At 45.0% G+C, this 14106-nt stretch overlaps 1 protein-coding gene across 5 annotated transcripts in view; it reads left to right on the top strand.

Moving 5' to 3' along the window:
- Nucleotides 1–14106, top strand: part of SAMD4A (sterile alpha motif domain containing 4A) — a 263587-nt gene that overhangs the window by 217046 nt on the left and 32435 nt on the right. For 4 of the 5 annotated variants that reach the window (XM_055289316.2, XM_055289315.2, XM_055289314.2 and 1 more), the window contains one exon: nt 3538–7906. The exons of the other annotated variant lie outside the window; for it this stretch is intronic. In XM_055289316.2, the coding sequence (XP_055145291.1) occupies nt 3538–3566 (29 nt within the window). In that variant the 3' untranslated portion in view covers nt 3567–7906. Of the gene's footprint in view, nt 1–3537; nt 7907–14106 lie in introns of those variants that run through there. 5 annotated transcript variants of the gene reach the window in all.

Raw genomic sequence — 14106 nt, 5'->3', positions numbered from 1 at the left:
GGCCTTCAGCTCCCTCCTGGTACTAAGCGGGCAGCTTTCTCTGGGCCTGGATATTTAGGATGCTTGGCAGGCAGAGGAGAGAAGAGATGTCTGCCATTTCCTGCCAGCTTCCTGGGAGGCTCTGTGCCACAGAGACACAGAGAGGCCTCCTATGAGCCTTTCCAATAGCCCTATCCAGTCTACACTTGCTCTTAGCCAAAAGGCCGAGAAGCGATAGCCCTATCTGGTCTAGACACACTTACCCACCCAGAGAAGGGGGGTCTGCACACCTAGAGCCAAGATGTGCACCACCTGGCAGTGGTGGGGAAAAGACTGCCATCCTCTGCCCCTTCAGAGAGCCTTGTCCTCCAGACCTAAGGCTGTTAGATTTTTAGTCTCTGCAAACACAATCTTATCCTGAAACCAAAGATGAAATAGATCAATGCTCTGCATGGAGCAAAGTGGTGGCCCGAGACCACACCCACCTGACCTCAGCACCAGGGGGAGCTGAAGGCCTTCCAAGGGCATCACAGAGCTTCACCAAACAGATGGTGGGAAGACACAGCCGCTTCTGTGACTTCCCCCAGAGCTCTATAAAGAGCCTCATTTGCGAGCCACTGCTCTCTGCCTCGGCCATTCAGATCTTAGGAACATCACTGGGCCATCCCTCGTACCTCTGGCAGGAGGTGCTGCCAGCTCATCTTTACCTCATAGAGGAGACTGGGTCAGCAGCCCCCTAATGAGAAATGGGAGACAAATGTCCACCAAAGGATGAATATGGCTCAACAAAATGTAGTGTATCCATACAGTGAAAGAGCATTCAGCCTTTAAAAAGCAAAGAAGTACCAACCTATGAGACGCAGTGGATGAATCTTGACATTATGCTGAGTGAAACAAGCCAGGCATGAAGGACCCAGAGCGTATGATTCCATTTATGTGAAATGTCCAGGATAGACTAATCTACTGGGACAGAAAGTAGATGAGTGGTTGCCAGGGGCTGAAGGGAGGAGGATGAAAATATTCTGGAATTAGAAAGTGGTGAGGGTTGCACAGCTTTGCAAATATACTAAAAGCCACTGAATTGTATACTTTCAAAGGGTGAAATTTATGATATGCAAATATTTCAATTAAAAGTAGTAATGACAGTCTCCCTGGGGCCAGAGTTAGGATGGCAGCTGGTGAGTGAGTCCCCTGAGCTGGCACCTGCCAGAGCTCTGACACCAGGAGGGAAGCCCCTGTGCTCCCCTGCTCGACAGTGGCCAGCTGGGTGGGGGACTGACTCAGTCTTTCACTACTTTTGACCGAAGAAAAAGGAGAACTGACCTTTTCCCCCAGGGCTCGATACATCTCAGACAATTGGCATTTTGGAGGCTCATATCAAACTGCTAAGTACTAACATTATCATCATTAGCAAGAATACCAAATGCTCTTTATTAAAGGAAGGTTTTCATTGAAAAGACTTCGTTTTTTCGGTCTGTTCTATTTTTACAGAAAACCTCTCTGAACTGATGGGTTTTTTGCTAATGTTTTCATCTTGTTAATCTCCTAAGCCTTTTTATTGCTGTGTTTTTTCCCAATAATCCCCTCTGGTGGGAAGCCTCGTAAGCAGTTTCCTGAACAGAGAATGCAAATTAAGTTCAGGGTGGCCTAGTTGGGCACAGTGGCAGTGTGCCCTCCCTGCCCGACCCCTTCCAGGTGCCAGGAAAGATGGCTTTGCTGGAGACAGTATGCTAATGAATTAAGTCCTTTTATGGGAAGAGGAATGGGCAGGGAGAGGAAAGCACAGTAAAAGAGGTTCCGATGCTTGCGACTCAGGGATGGAGGAAGAGAGGCTCACATCTGTTGGCCTCTAGGATTGGTGATCTGACACCACTGACACACTCAGGGACCACTGCTTCCTTTCTTTAACATCTCCCCTAAAGTCATACAGAACTTATATACAAGTATACTGGGTCTGTTTGGACTATTTCTTACAACAGCATGTGAACGTACAGTTATCTCAAAAGTTTCAGCTGAAGAAGTGCTTCTCCTCCACGGCCCCACTGGCAGAGTTGCCAGCCTGGCTCCACCCACAAGGAAGCCAGGAACCCCCTGTGGTGGCCTCGGCATGCCCTCTGTCACTTGGGTCCTCCAGCTTTCCCTGGAACACATTGCCACTCCCTTCTCACACCCGAGTTCTGCCAAGCAAATAGAGATGCTGCGTCTGGTGGACCAGTTCTGTAATATTGGGGCTTGGACTGGGACATCAGCAAAGCCAGGGAGGCACCCCGCAGCCCTGTCTCACCCACATTTAGTGGTCACTGAACGCAGTTATTCCTACCGCCTGTGATGGCTAATCCATGCCTCTCTCTGCTCACTGGAAAAGACCCTTGTCGGTTCTGGCACAGACTGTTATAGGGGCCTCTTAACTGGTCCACCTGCCACCAGCCTTATCCTTCCTTCCTCAGGTTATCTGATGCAACTGCCAGAGAAACCATTCTAAAATTAAATCTCATTACTCTACTGCTTATAATTCCCCAACTACCTACCTCTAAGCTCTTGTTCATGGTATGCAAGACCCTATGGTCTGCTCCTGGGGACCGTTCTAGAACCCACCTGTAAGCAGACAGCCTAAAAGGGGCCAGGCAGGCCTGACACCTCTGATGGGCATATCCCTGACTTCTCTGTAGCCTGGGTTATCCACTTCTCCAAAATGTAGATGTGGCAGATTCTGGGTGGCCTCAGCACTCTCCCACCTCCACGAGACTGTTCAGTTCTAAGTGCCCACAACACCTACCTCAGACATCTCTGCCTTTCATCAGATTCTCGAGACACAGAATCTGGATTTGTTTGCGTCAGATGTGTCCATCCCTCTGGTCTACTCAGCTGTGGACAGGGTCACAGCCACCTTGTCCCCAGTGTCTCATCAGGGACGTGGGGTGAGAAGCAGAGGCTGCCAAAGAAAGGGATGTGAGCTAGACAGGTCCACCTGCGTGTCTGTTGCAGCCCCTGCCTGGCTCTTCCACCCCATCTCCTCTACTCCATTCCCCATCCTTCATCCTCAACCTCCAACGCACCCTCAGCTCCACCACCGGATGACCTATCATCCCGCCTATGTGTGCACCGCACACCATCCCCACCCTCCTCCTCCTGCCAGCACCAGCTACAAAAGTCACTTTGTATCTCTCTGAAACTGTCCTTGAATTCCCAGGCCAACTGGGCAGCCATCATTCCTTCCTCCATGTTCCTGCTCTCTTGGTACATACTCCATTATAGCAATGATCACATATAGCATTATTGTCTGTCTACATGTCTGTGTCTACCCTCAAATATAAGTACTTGGGAGGTGAGGATTAGATATTTTCATCTTGGTTCTCAGGTTCAATATGGCTCCTGGCAAAAATAGCTATTCCCCAGATATCGTGTGTGTGGGTATATAAATGCATGAACACATGAACATAGGAGCCTTTCTCTGCCCTCAGAGGCTGGGAGGCCCACCATGCATGGCATTGGCATAGGTGGGCATGAACAGGATTGTTTTGCTCACCTGTGCCCATTGTTTGCTGCTCTCTCTCCCAGACGGGGTTGACCGGACCTCCACCATCTAGAAGCTGAAGATGAGAGTGACCGCGCTGGCCGTGAAATCGACTGCTGCGGGTCCAGTGTCAGCCATCTTCAGGGTTGCACAGAATCCTCCAAGATACTTTGCAGCCTTTTTTCCCCCTGGTCCCTCTCCCGTTTTGATTTTGTGAGAGCGTAGGTCATCCTCGTAAACATATCAGTAGACCTGGGGTTGGTTATTTTGTCATTTGTTTCTGTCATGGGATGGTTTGGTGTGTGGGGTGGGGAGGGGTCTCTAGGGAATTATGAGACTGGGAGGGGGGTGGAGGGAATGCAGGTAGCTCTCTGGATGGAAAGGGGGCAGGGGAACGAGTACTGCCATGAAAGAGATAGGAGACACACAAGAGGACGGCAGAAGCCCTGGCCCTGGGGAGGCTTCTCGGAAGGCCTGGCTTCACAGGCAGGCCACAGAAGGATATCGTGGGCACGTGCACCCAAAGCAAGATACTGGCTTGCCTTTTATATCCAATTCAATCCTGATTGGATTTCCCTGAGGCCCCTGCTGGAAACAGCCATAGGAGAGGGCCCATGGCAACGGGGGAAAGAAGGAAGAAATTCCCTGCAACAAAACTTCAGCTAAACTTTGATTTGTGTATTGTTTACATAATAATTTTAAAGGGTACATAATGTGTAAAGAGTTTGGATAGAACCTCTCTTCATACTATGGTTTTTGTAAAGGATCTGTTGTTGTTATGGATTCATTTTTTCCCTCTATTTTTACAAGAACAGCAGAGTTGTCTTTTTAAAACGGCTGCCGAGCTCTGCTTCTTGGGAAGATGGATGCAGTCACGTAGGCCTGAGCTGTCCGTCTTTCACCGTTAGGCGGGAGGAGCATGTGGGTGGACTTGATGGACGTGGCCGGAATGAGCACAGCATTGGGTGAGCGCACAAGGATGAGGACATCATGTGATCAGTTATGGGTTTGCTCGCAGGGCACCCAGAGATTCTCAAAGAATCCTGCAGCCTCTTTCTGTGCTGGATTTGCTTGTCACGGAGAGGCCTCCCTCCCTTTCCGCCCCACCCACGGGGCATTAGCCTGTCACTCCCAGCCTTGTTCCACACACACACAGGTGGGTACAAGTTCCACTGGAGGAGAAAAGGCAAGGATGGACTTTTTCCCCTTGTGAGAGGTTTGATACCCAGAAAATGAGCTCAAAACCTTTACATTAGGGTTGCTTGTAGGAACTCGAGCCTGGAGGCTGCATCTACTTCACCTGTCACTGCTGAGGGAGAGGAGGGGAGAAAGGCCCAGCAACAGTGTACAGAGGGTCGGTCAGCAAGTCCAGAGAGCGCATGCAGGGAGATGTTTGGCCCACACGGCACAGCCCCGCCATCTCCAGTGGGCGATGAAAGATGTAGGAAAGGTTGATTTCACGATGGAAATGACAGCGCTATCCGCACAGTGTGAATTAGGGATTTGCTGTGTTGGTTGATTTATCCATCCACACAGAGGGGAGGAAAAAGACACTCGTTACTTGGTAGGAGATTGAGAAACTGTGGTACCTACCACAAAGTAAGCTCTGTTTATGAAGGGCAAGAAAGGCTACATTTCAGAATTTGACGCAATGGAGGGTATTAGAGGAAATCAAAGAGGAGTTGTGTAGAAAATCAGGTTGTGTAAATGAGGGTATGAATGCTCAGCCAGAGGCAAGATCAGGGAGATGGTACAAGGCCTGTTTGTTCCATGGATGAGTTGGGTGCCTTGTGTGTGTGTGTGTGTGAAGTCAGAGTTGAAATTTAGAAGATCAGACCATGGAAATCACTGCCCTGACTTTTTTTTTTTTTAAAGCTAATGAACATGTAGACCTAAAAGGCCTTAATGAAATCCGAACAATTTTCTTTTACTTTCAAGATCAAAAACATACACCCAACCCAGCCTTGGATGCCGCCACCAGGTTTTTGAAGTCCTTTTGAGTCTAAGAAGTTGAGAACAACGTAACCATAGAAAGCCTTTCGTGAGCAGAGAAGGCTTGAATCCACAATTTCATGTGTTGAATTAAAAAAAAAAAAAAGGTTCAGACCTCTCCTTGGGTGACTAAGTTCTAAAGATGCAAATCCATGTGCAGAAAGAGATGGCATTTTTTAGTTGATTATTTTTAACCAAGTGCCATTAACATTCATCCCCCACATCCCTTTTCTAAACAAGCTTAGTGTTACTTGGGGAATGTGTTGGGATGGATGATCACATGTAAGGCAGGAAGAATAGGTCAAAGGTTGAAGGCCAAAGGTAAGACCAGAGGGTTTGCGAATGTGGGTTTGTAGGATACTGAGAAAGTGAACAAAGAGGAGAAAAAACCATGGTATTACACATCTTGCTGAGAAAGGAAAGCATTCAGATCTGCTGCAAAAACACATATATCCGTAAAGACTCATTCAGAAAACAGATTGTGAACACAATCACATTTGCATGAATCCTTTAAAAGGAAGAAGACCTTAAAGTATTTGCAAATCTGAATTTCTATTTATTCCTTCACTGAATATAGAAACAATGGTTATCTGATTATTAGAGATATTATTTTGGATATGTTACTTATTAACTTGCTATGGCTGGTAACCATGATAAAGTCTGTTATTAATAACAACATAATTCTTTTTTTAAAGAAGAAAAGCTTATTTTTCATTGACAGTGTATAGATTTATCTACTTAGTTGTGTTTTGCTATTAGTGTTTTAATTTTTTTTTTAAGTTGAGTGTTTGATAAATTTTAAGACCCTGTCCCCACCTTGTTTTGAGCCCTGTGTTGACTACAGGTATACAGCTCAATTTAAAAATCCTAAAGCAAAAGAATTTTATTTATAAAAGAATCAAACAGTTGCATGCATAAGGCTGTGAAGTCAGATATTTAGTAATAAAAGCAGCAGTGCCTTTTTTTGTATTTACCCATTGACCCCCACCAAATGCAACTGTTTTATATTAAGAAAATGGTAACAATTTTAAAAATCTCAGAGTAAAATCTATTTCACTACATGTTTTTCCCCCTTGTTCTGATTTAAGCAGTGTGTACTTGGCATCTCTACATTGTCCTAGGGACAGTGGTGTTCTACAATATTGTTATCATGTATGATGTTTTATTGGTGCTTTTTATTCATAGTGGCTTCTTACCAGAAACAGTAGGAAGAAACACATGAACTGTGTACAAGACATGAAACATTGCTGCTGATATGTTGTTTTTTCACATGCTTTTGAGTTTTCACTTTTTAAACGAGAGCCAGCAAGCAAAATAGACGTGGCTGGGTCTGCCTGTCCGGGCGGGTCTTTGCACCGAGCTCTCAAATCCTGTGTATTGAGGGTTCCTTTTTGGTACTCAGGATTGGAGCTACAGCTGGGCCCCCCTCTCTCCCATTCGTTTGAAGAGACACTGAGGGAAACAAGGGTTTCTTTTGAGGTGTCCTTGGCTGCCTTTTACGGGATGGGAGCCTTCTCCGGGTCTTTTGTTCTTCTGCACCTCTTGTAGCTACTGCCGGTGCAAGGTTGTAGATGTGTATTCCCCAGGAGCCTGGGCTGGGGGGCTGAGCTGGGCTGAATGCAAAAGCATGCAACCAGAAGGCAGGCAAGGGGAGGAAAAGCAGGCCCAGTCTCATTGGTCCCCTGGAGATGTCTGTAGCAGTCAGCTCCAGCTTGGGCCTGGGGAAGCAGCCTGACCAAGGCGCTTGGGTGTGCCTGTTACAAGAAGAACCTGCAGAAGGATAATTTGCACATGGAGCTGTGATAACACTAATGTTGATTTTTTTTTTACAAGTCATCAGAGATGTTTGCAAAGTGAGTTTTATTTTTTTGTAATTCCTTTATCTTTACTTAAAGGTGAATGTGTATTCCTCTGGGAGGAATAGGAAGAAAACAGGAATGTTAATAATGTCGAACAGAAAACTTCCTCCCTTATTAATATATAATCCTCATGTATTTATGCCTAATGTAAGCTGACTTTTAAAAAGCTTTCTTTTGTTGCATGCCCTGTGCAGGCATCTGTATTGTACATGCATGCCTTTCGTCCTGTTTTCCTGTATAAAGTTAGTGAACAAAGAAATATTTTTGCCTAGTTCATGTTGCCAAGCAATGCATATTTTTTAAATTTGTCATATATGGAAAGAGCATGTTTGTTACATGTAAAAGCTTTACTGATATACAGATATACTAATGTTTGAAGATGCTGTTCTTTGCAAGTGTACAGTTTTCAAATGTTGTTACCAGTGAAACACCCTTGTGGTTTAAACTTGCTACAATGTATTTATTATTCATTTCCTCCCATGTAACTAAGAATCATGGCTATATTTCATATCAACGTTATATTGAAAGTGAAGGGAAATGATTAATACAAGGTTTTGTAACACTGGTGTGTCTTTTTCTTTTTTTCAACATACGTGATTGAATAGAAAATAAGAACTGAGGCCTGGTGCGGTGGCTTATACCTGTAATCCCAACATTTTGGGAGGCCAAGGCAGGTTGGTCACTTGAGGTCTAGAGTTCAAGACCAGCTTGGCCAACATGGTGAAACCCTGTCTCTACTAAAAATACACACACACACAAAATTAGCCAGGCATGGTGGTGCATGCCTATAATCCCAGCTACTTGGGAGGCTGAAGCAGGAGAATCACTTGAACCCAGAAGGCAGAGGTTGCAGTGAGCCAAGATTGCACCACTGTATTCCAGCCTGGGCAACAGAGGGAAATTCTGTCTCAAAAAAAAAAAAAGGACAAGAAAAAGAAAAAAGAAAAGAAGAACTGAGTCAAATAGCCCCCTCAAGGAAAAACCAGAATGGGATCTCTGTTAACTATTCCCACCTGGCCATTCTGCACATGCCACATCTTCAGCTATGAGCTGCTTTTTAACAAAAATATGGAGAGAGGGTTTTAGAAATTTATGCAGTTTGATCTGTGCCCAAAATAGCCAATAAATGTGTCACCAGACTTAGGGGCATGTTTCTAAATACAAACTCTAACTTTGCAGATATTGTTGTTTATAGCTTGTTCCCCTCATTGTCTTTGAAATATTTCACACCTTAATCATGGCATCAAGAAACAGCAGCCTCTTTGGCGCTTACCTATCCATGGCTTGAATCTCATTCTAATATTTCTAATTCCTGTATGACATATATTCTAAATATTGTGTCAGTTAAGCATATGAGTGGAGAGATGCACCTGGTTTTGAATTCTGGCTCAAGCATTCTCTAGCTGTGTGATCTTAGACAAGTTTCTTGATGTCTCTGAGCCTTGAGTTTGTTTTTTGGCTTATGATATTCAAAGTTTATATAATTAAACCTCTAATAAAAGGTGAAAACAAAAGAAAACATATGATAGAGAGGTTCCTGCCACCATAGCCTAGCAACCCCAGAGTTCTGAGAGGCAGCCACAGCTTGACATTATGACAGTGACCACACAGTGACTCCCTTTTCATCAGGCTCAGCTGCTCAACTGACATGTAAAATCGAAATTGTTCCCTGGAAACAAAATTTCTTACAGGCTGAGATGTAAAATGTAATTCCTCATAAAGCTGAATCCTTGTAACCCAGATGAGCTATATCTCAGTATGACTGCAGTATTATAAAGGAAGGAGAGAGGAGTGTGCAAGAGAAAATTTGAGCCTCACTTTGAAATGTGTAGAATGAGGGTAAATGTAAGCGTTGTGAGCTTAAAGGAGAGGGACCATGAAGAGCTCAGCCTGGTGTCTGAAGAGGGGTTGCTTAGCGATTTTTATCAGCAAAGCTGTAGCTCTTAGCCGGTGATCTTTGTTATAGAATGTTCATTCCTGGAGAAAACATTACCCATAGAGTAAAGCAGCTAGGACGCCCTCAACAGCCCCCTTCCAAAATGAGATTTAATGCCACTTGTTAGAGGGGAATGAACATGTATATAGCACAATGGTTTGGAAGAGGCTGCAGGGGATTTGAGCCAGGAGTCCAGAAGTGGGTCTTATCCACACATACTCCATGTGCTAACGCAGACAGGAGCTGAAGAGGCAACACAAGCCAGGAATTCAAACTCTCATGGAAGTTTCCTGTTCCCTTGGACAGTCACTACATCTATCACTGGCCCTGACTCACAATCAGCCCAAGACCTACTGTCCCCAGTGGTTGTAGGGAAGGTTGGGGGACAGTGCCTTCATCAGTGAAAATGTCATCCACAACCAGTGCTTAATCCTTCTCTAGGAAAACATGGAGCCTTTAGGGTGGCTCTGGCCCACCCAGGAGCACCATTGTGGCAGCCCACACTTTGCGATTTTCCGCCATAGTGCACCCCAGCACCAATCTCACAGATGTCATTCCACAGGCTTCTGTAGGCATTTCCATGTTTGCTATTTTCCATCCATACCTCTTAACACTTGAAAGCCACCCCTTCCCGGGGCTGTTCAGCCTCTGGACCCTTAGCAGTAGCTCTAGGTCCTCCTAGCTTATCCAGTGAGTCTCAAACCATTTGTGAATTCCAGTTGTGATACTGGTTGTTTTTTTTCCAATTTGCATAGTCCAATTCTTTTGTAAAATACAATAAACATAAACTTACAACCTCCCTCCCCCAATATCTTATTTAACAGACAAAAGTATTCCATCCAACTGCTATAAAGTATTTCTATTCTGGCTCCCTAAGTTGTGAGGTGAACCTGCAAAATTCAGTGTGGGACATTCCTCTCAGGATTAGATGATGGAAATCCTGATACCAACATATCCCTAATCAGGCCAAGAATGCCCTCAATAGAGAGGGACACATCAGGTCAGAGGGGTGCCTCAAAGTTGGCCCAAGAATGGTGACTGATTTGTTCACTCATCATTTCTAAAAGCTGAAAGCAAAATAGTTGGGAAAGGGGACATGGGAAAGGAAGAGGAAGGTCCAGGAGGTAACGGGACTGGTGGTGGGAGGTTAGAGCCTGAACTGGAAGTCTTTGGAAATGGGTCAATTGTTAGAGCACTGTTTCCAAAGCAACCCTTAGACCATGGCCTTTAGACTTCCCACTATCAGTTTCTGGCCTCTAGAGATTAAGAACAAAGAATGATGTGTGTGTGTGTGTGTGTGTGTGTGTGTGTGTGTGTGTGTGTGTGTGTGTTTCTGTCTATACATTTGGGAGACATGATTGGGAAATTGGGACACTTTGGCAAAACTTAAGCCTTATAACTCAGTCATCATTGAGGAGCCTGGAGCCCCATTGGAGCAAATTCACAGTGCACACTGTCCTCCCAAACTTCAACCCAGCCCACTGGCTTCCCACAACCTGCCTTACCCATGGGGCTCTTGTCCACAGACATTGACTTCTCTGTGACGTAAACCTGGGAATTCAATGTCCAAGAATTTCCTGCATGGAATATTTTCCACTCTTAAGTGATTTCTACTTCAATTTTTGAAACCAACAGAGAAACGTCTGGCAACCTTATAAAGCTTGTGCTTTATAAAATATCCCCTTATGTTTATGTTTGACTTAGAGGCAATGTTTTTAAATAGTGTGTTGCACAGTTTTTTGAGGTTTTTTTTTTTAAGTCTAATCCAGGAGAAACAAAATCGGAGCTTTGGTGAGTGAAATGGTCCTACCAGAGCTGTTGTTACTCGGGACTGCCAAAAGGCTCCAGTTAAATCTTCCTGTGGGAACCACAGCCAGGCCTGGGTGTCCCTCGGCTTTCTCTAGTGTTGGGACATATTTCTGGTTGTCCATGTCAGAAAAATTTTTTGACAGGGTCTCTGTCACCCAGGCTGGAGTGCAGTGGCACAATCACAGCTCACTGTAGCCTCAATCTCCCCAGGCTCAGGTGATCCTTCCGCCTCAGCCTCCTGAGTAGCTTGGACTGCAAGCACGCACTATTACACCTGGGTAAATTTTTTTAATTTTTGTAGAGACAAGGTTTTGCCATGTTGCCCAGGTTGGTCTCCAACTCTTGAGCTCAAGAGAGCCCCCCACCTCAGCTTTTCAAAGTGCTGGGATTACAGGTGTAAGTCACCACACCAAGCCCCATAAAACAGCCTCAGTTAAGTGAGGTCAGGAGAACCTACAAACCCAAATCAAATCTGTCCAATTGGACCTCAATAATTTGCTTTCTGTTATATTTATCCCAGATCTCTTCACTGAGAAGAGGCTAAACGTTGATTTGCTATGATTGTTACTCTTCCAAGATGGAAGAGTATAAAGACAGCAAGTTGGGGATGAGAGAAAATGCATATATGATGAATCATTCCCCTCCATCCATTGTCAGTTGTGCCAATCCAATTCCGGGGTAGTGAGCACATTCTACATACTTTCTCTTTGTTCCTGTGCTCTGGGGTCTGGACTACTTCATCTTTTAGCCAACTCCATTTTGCTCTTGTAAGACACAGAATACAAGCCCTCATTCACCTGAAGTTCACTGAGTTTACCCAGTGTGTGCCTTTTTAAGAGAAAAAAAGAGATGAGGGTCTGTGTTCCCAGGCTGGTCTTGAACTCCCAGCCTCAAGCAATCCTCCTGGCTTAGCCTCCTGAGTAGCTGGGATTACAGGAGTGAGCCACCACACCTGGCCAGATGTGCATCTTAAGTGTTTATATCCAACCCATCCTCCAAAACACAAAGATTTAAGGGGACAGGCTCTCTTTCTTGTACACAGGGCTTGATGAGGACAGGGTGCTAACCAACATGCTAACCATGTCTAGAAATGGAAGATACCTTGCAGGACACAAGCACCAATTTCCTTCTACAAATGGGAGGTGAAGTCCAGAGTTACAGTGAGGCGTCTTCCTTATGGCCACTTGAGAAAGCATGAGATGCTCCGCAGGCCCCTGGGGCACTTTTGGTCTCTTAGCCTGAATGATTCGAGCCCAGGAGGAAGCATGCCTAGAAGAGGGGGGGAGGGAGAATAAAGCCTGCTACGCTCCTCCCCAGGCAGGAGGCAGACACCCCCCACAGGGGGCAGAGCTCTGCCCTGGTCCTCGGGTTCCCTGGGGAAGCCTCCTCGCCCATGGCTCACTGCCCAGAAGGTAGACACCACCCAAGCTACCCAGGTCCTTCGGAAGAAAGGAAGCAACACTAGAAGGACTAAAAGCAGGAATTCCTGGAGAGGGCCTCAGGGACAGTCCATATTTAGAGGCAAGAGAGAACATGTGAATTGGAAGAACTGAAATAAGTAAATACCCAGCTGGAATTCTGAATGCAGCGAATGTAGAGTTGGAGGTGTGGCGTGGGTAGGAGTGGGGACTGGGGATGGAGGCAGGGCCAGTCCTAAACGGCCATAGCAAAAAGTGTAGGCTCTCCCTGAAGGACAGTAGCTGTGCTGCCGGCAAGTGGCATCATCAGCTGGAAGGGTTTTTGTTGTCTTGTGGAAGAGAAGGGCGTAAGTGAACAGTCTCCCTTCTGTCCCATGTCCCAGTCACTCAGTTCCCCTCACTGGAGGCCCCCAGTGTAGGCTTCCTGTGTACCCGCCAAGAGATATTCTCTCCGTGTGCAAACATGGATCTATATTTTGTTCCCCCTTTGTACACACACAAAAGCATACCACGCACACTGTTCATCATGGTGTGGCATTTTTCTTTTTTCACTAAATCAGTTTTGGAGACCATTCTGTATTAGTTGACGGCGACACAGTGTTCCACGCTGTGGATGAACAGAACTCCTTTAACCAGCTCTTTACTGATGGACACTCAGGTTTCCTTTACCCTATTACAGACAAGGCTCTGATGAATAAATTATGTGTGTGTCATGCAAGGGTTCCCACTGTGAGAAAGTGGGATTGCTGGGTTAAAGGAGATTATATCAGCCAGGGTTCTCTGCAGAAACAGAACCAGTCTCAGGGAGATGTGGAAGGGAGAGGGAGGAGGGAGGGGGAGAGATACTTATTTTAAGGAAAGACTCAATTGTGAGGACTGGCAAGTTTGAAATTTGTACAACAGGCTGGAAACTCAGCCAGGAGTTGATGTTTCAGCCTTGAGATAGAAGTTCTTTCAGAAACGTCAGTTCTTGGTCTTAAGGCCTTTAACTGATTGGATGAGGCCCACCTAGGTTATCAAGGGTAATCTCCTTAATGTCAAATGGTTGTGGATGTTAATCAGATCTACAAAATACCTTTACAGCAACACCAATTAGTGTGTGATTAAATAACGGTATTATAGCCTAGCCAAGTTGACGCATGTAACTAACCATCACAAGTATCATTGGTCATCCTGCTAGTTATTGCCAAGTCATCTTCCATAGATTTATACTTCCAGCAGCAATGGATGAGAGTGCTTTATTTCCTATACTCTCATCAATTCATAAACCAAACTTTTGTATATTCTCCTATCTAATATGTGAAAAAAATGCTATCAGCACCCTTTTTATTTATTTCTCGAGTGAGATTGAGTTTGAGCATTTTTATATGCTTAATAGTCTTTTATATTTTCCTTTGAAATGAGTGTTCATATATTTGCCCATTTTATCATTGAGTTGTGGGTCCTTTTCTTATTTTTGTAGCCACTCTTTGTATATTGTAGAAATTGACCTTTGGTCTGTGATATAAGTTACAAATATTTTTCCCAGTTGGTCTTTTGTCATAAATAACTTATTTTTATTTTTATGTGGTTGAATTTCTTCATCTTTTCTGGCTTCTG

This window comes from Symphalangus syndactylus, chromosome 8, assembly GCF_028878055.3.
Source record: "Symphalangus syndactylus isolate Jambi chromosome 8, NHGRI_mSymSyn1-v2.1_pri, whole genome shotgun sequence".
In the NCBI taxonomy this organism is placed as follows: Eukaryota; Metazoa; Chordata; class Mammalia; order Primates; family Hylobatidae; genus Symphalangus; species Symphalangus syndactylus.
The sequence above is the reverse complement of the archived record's forward strand: the minus strand, read 5'-3'. Positions and strand labels throughout refer to the sequence as shown.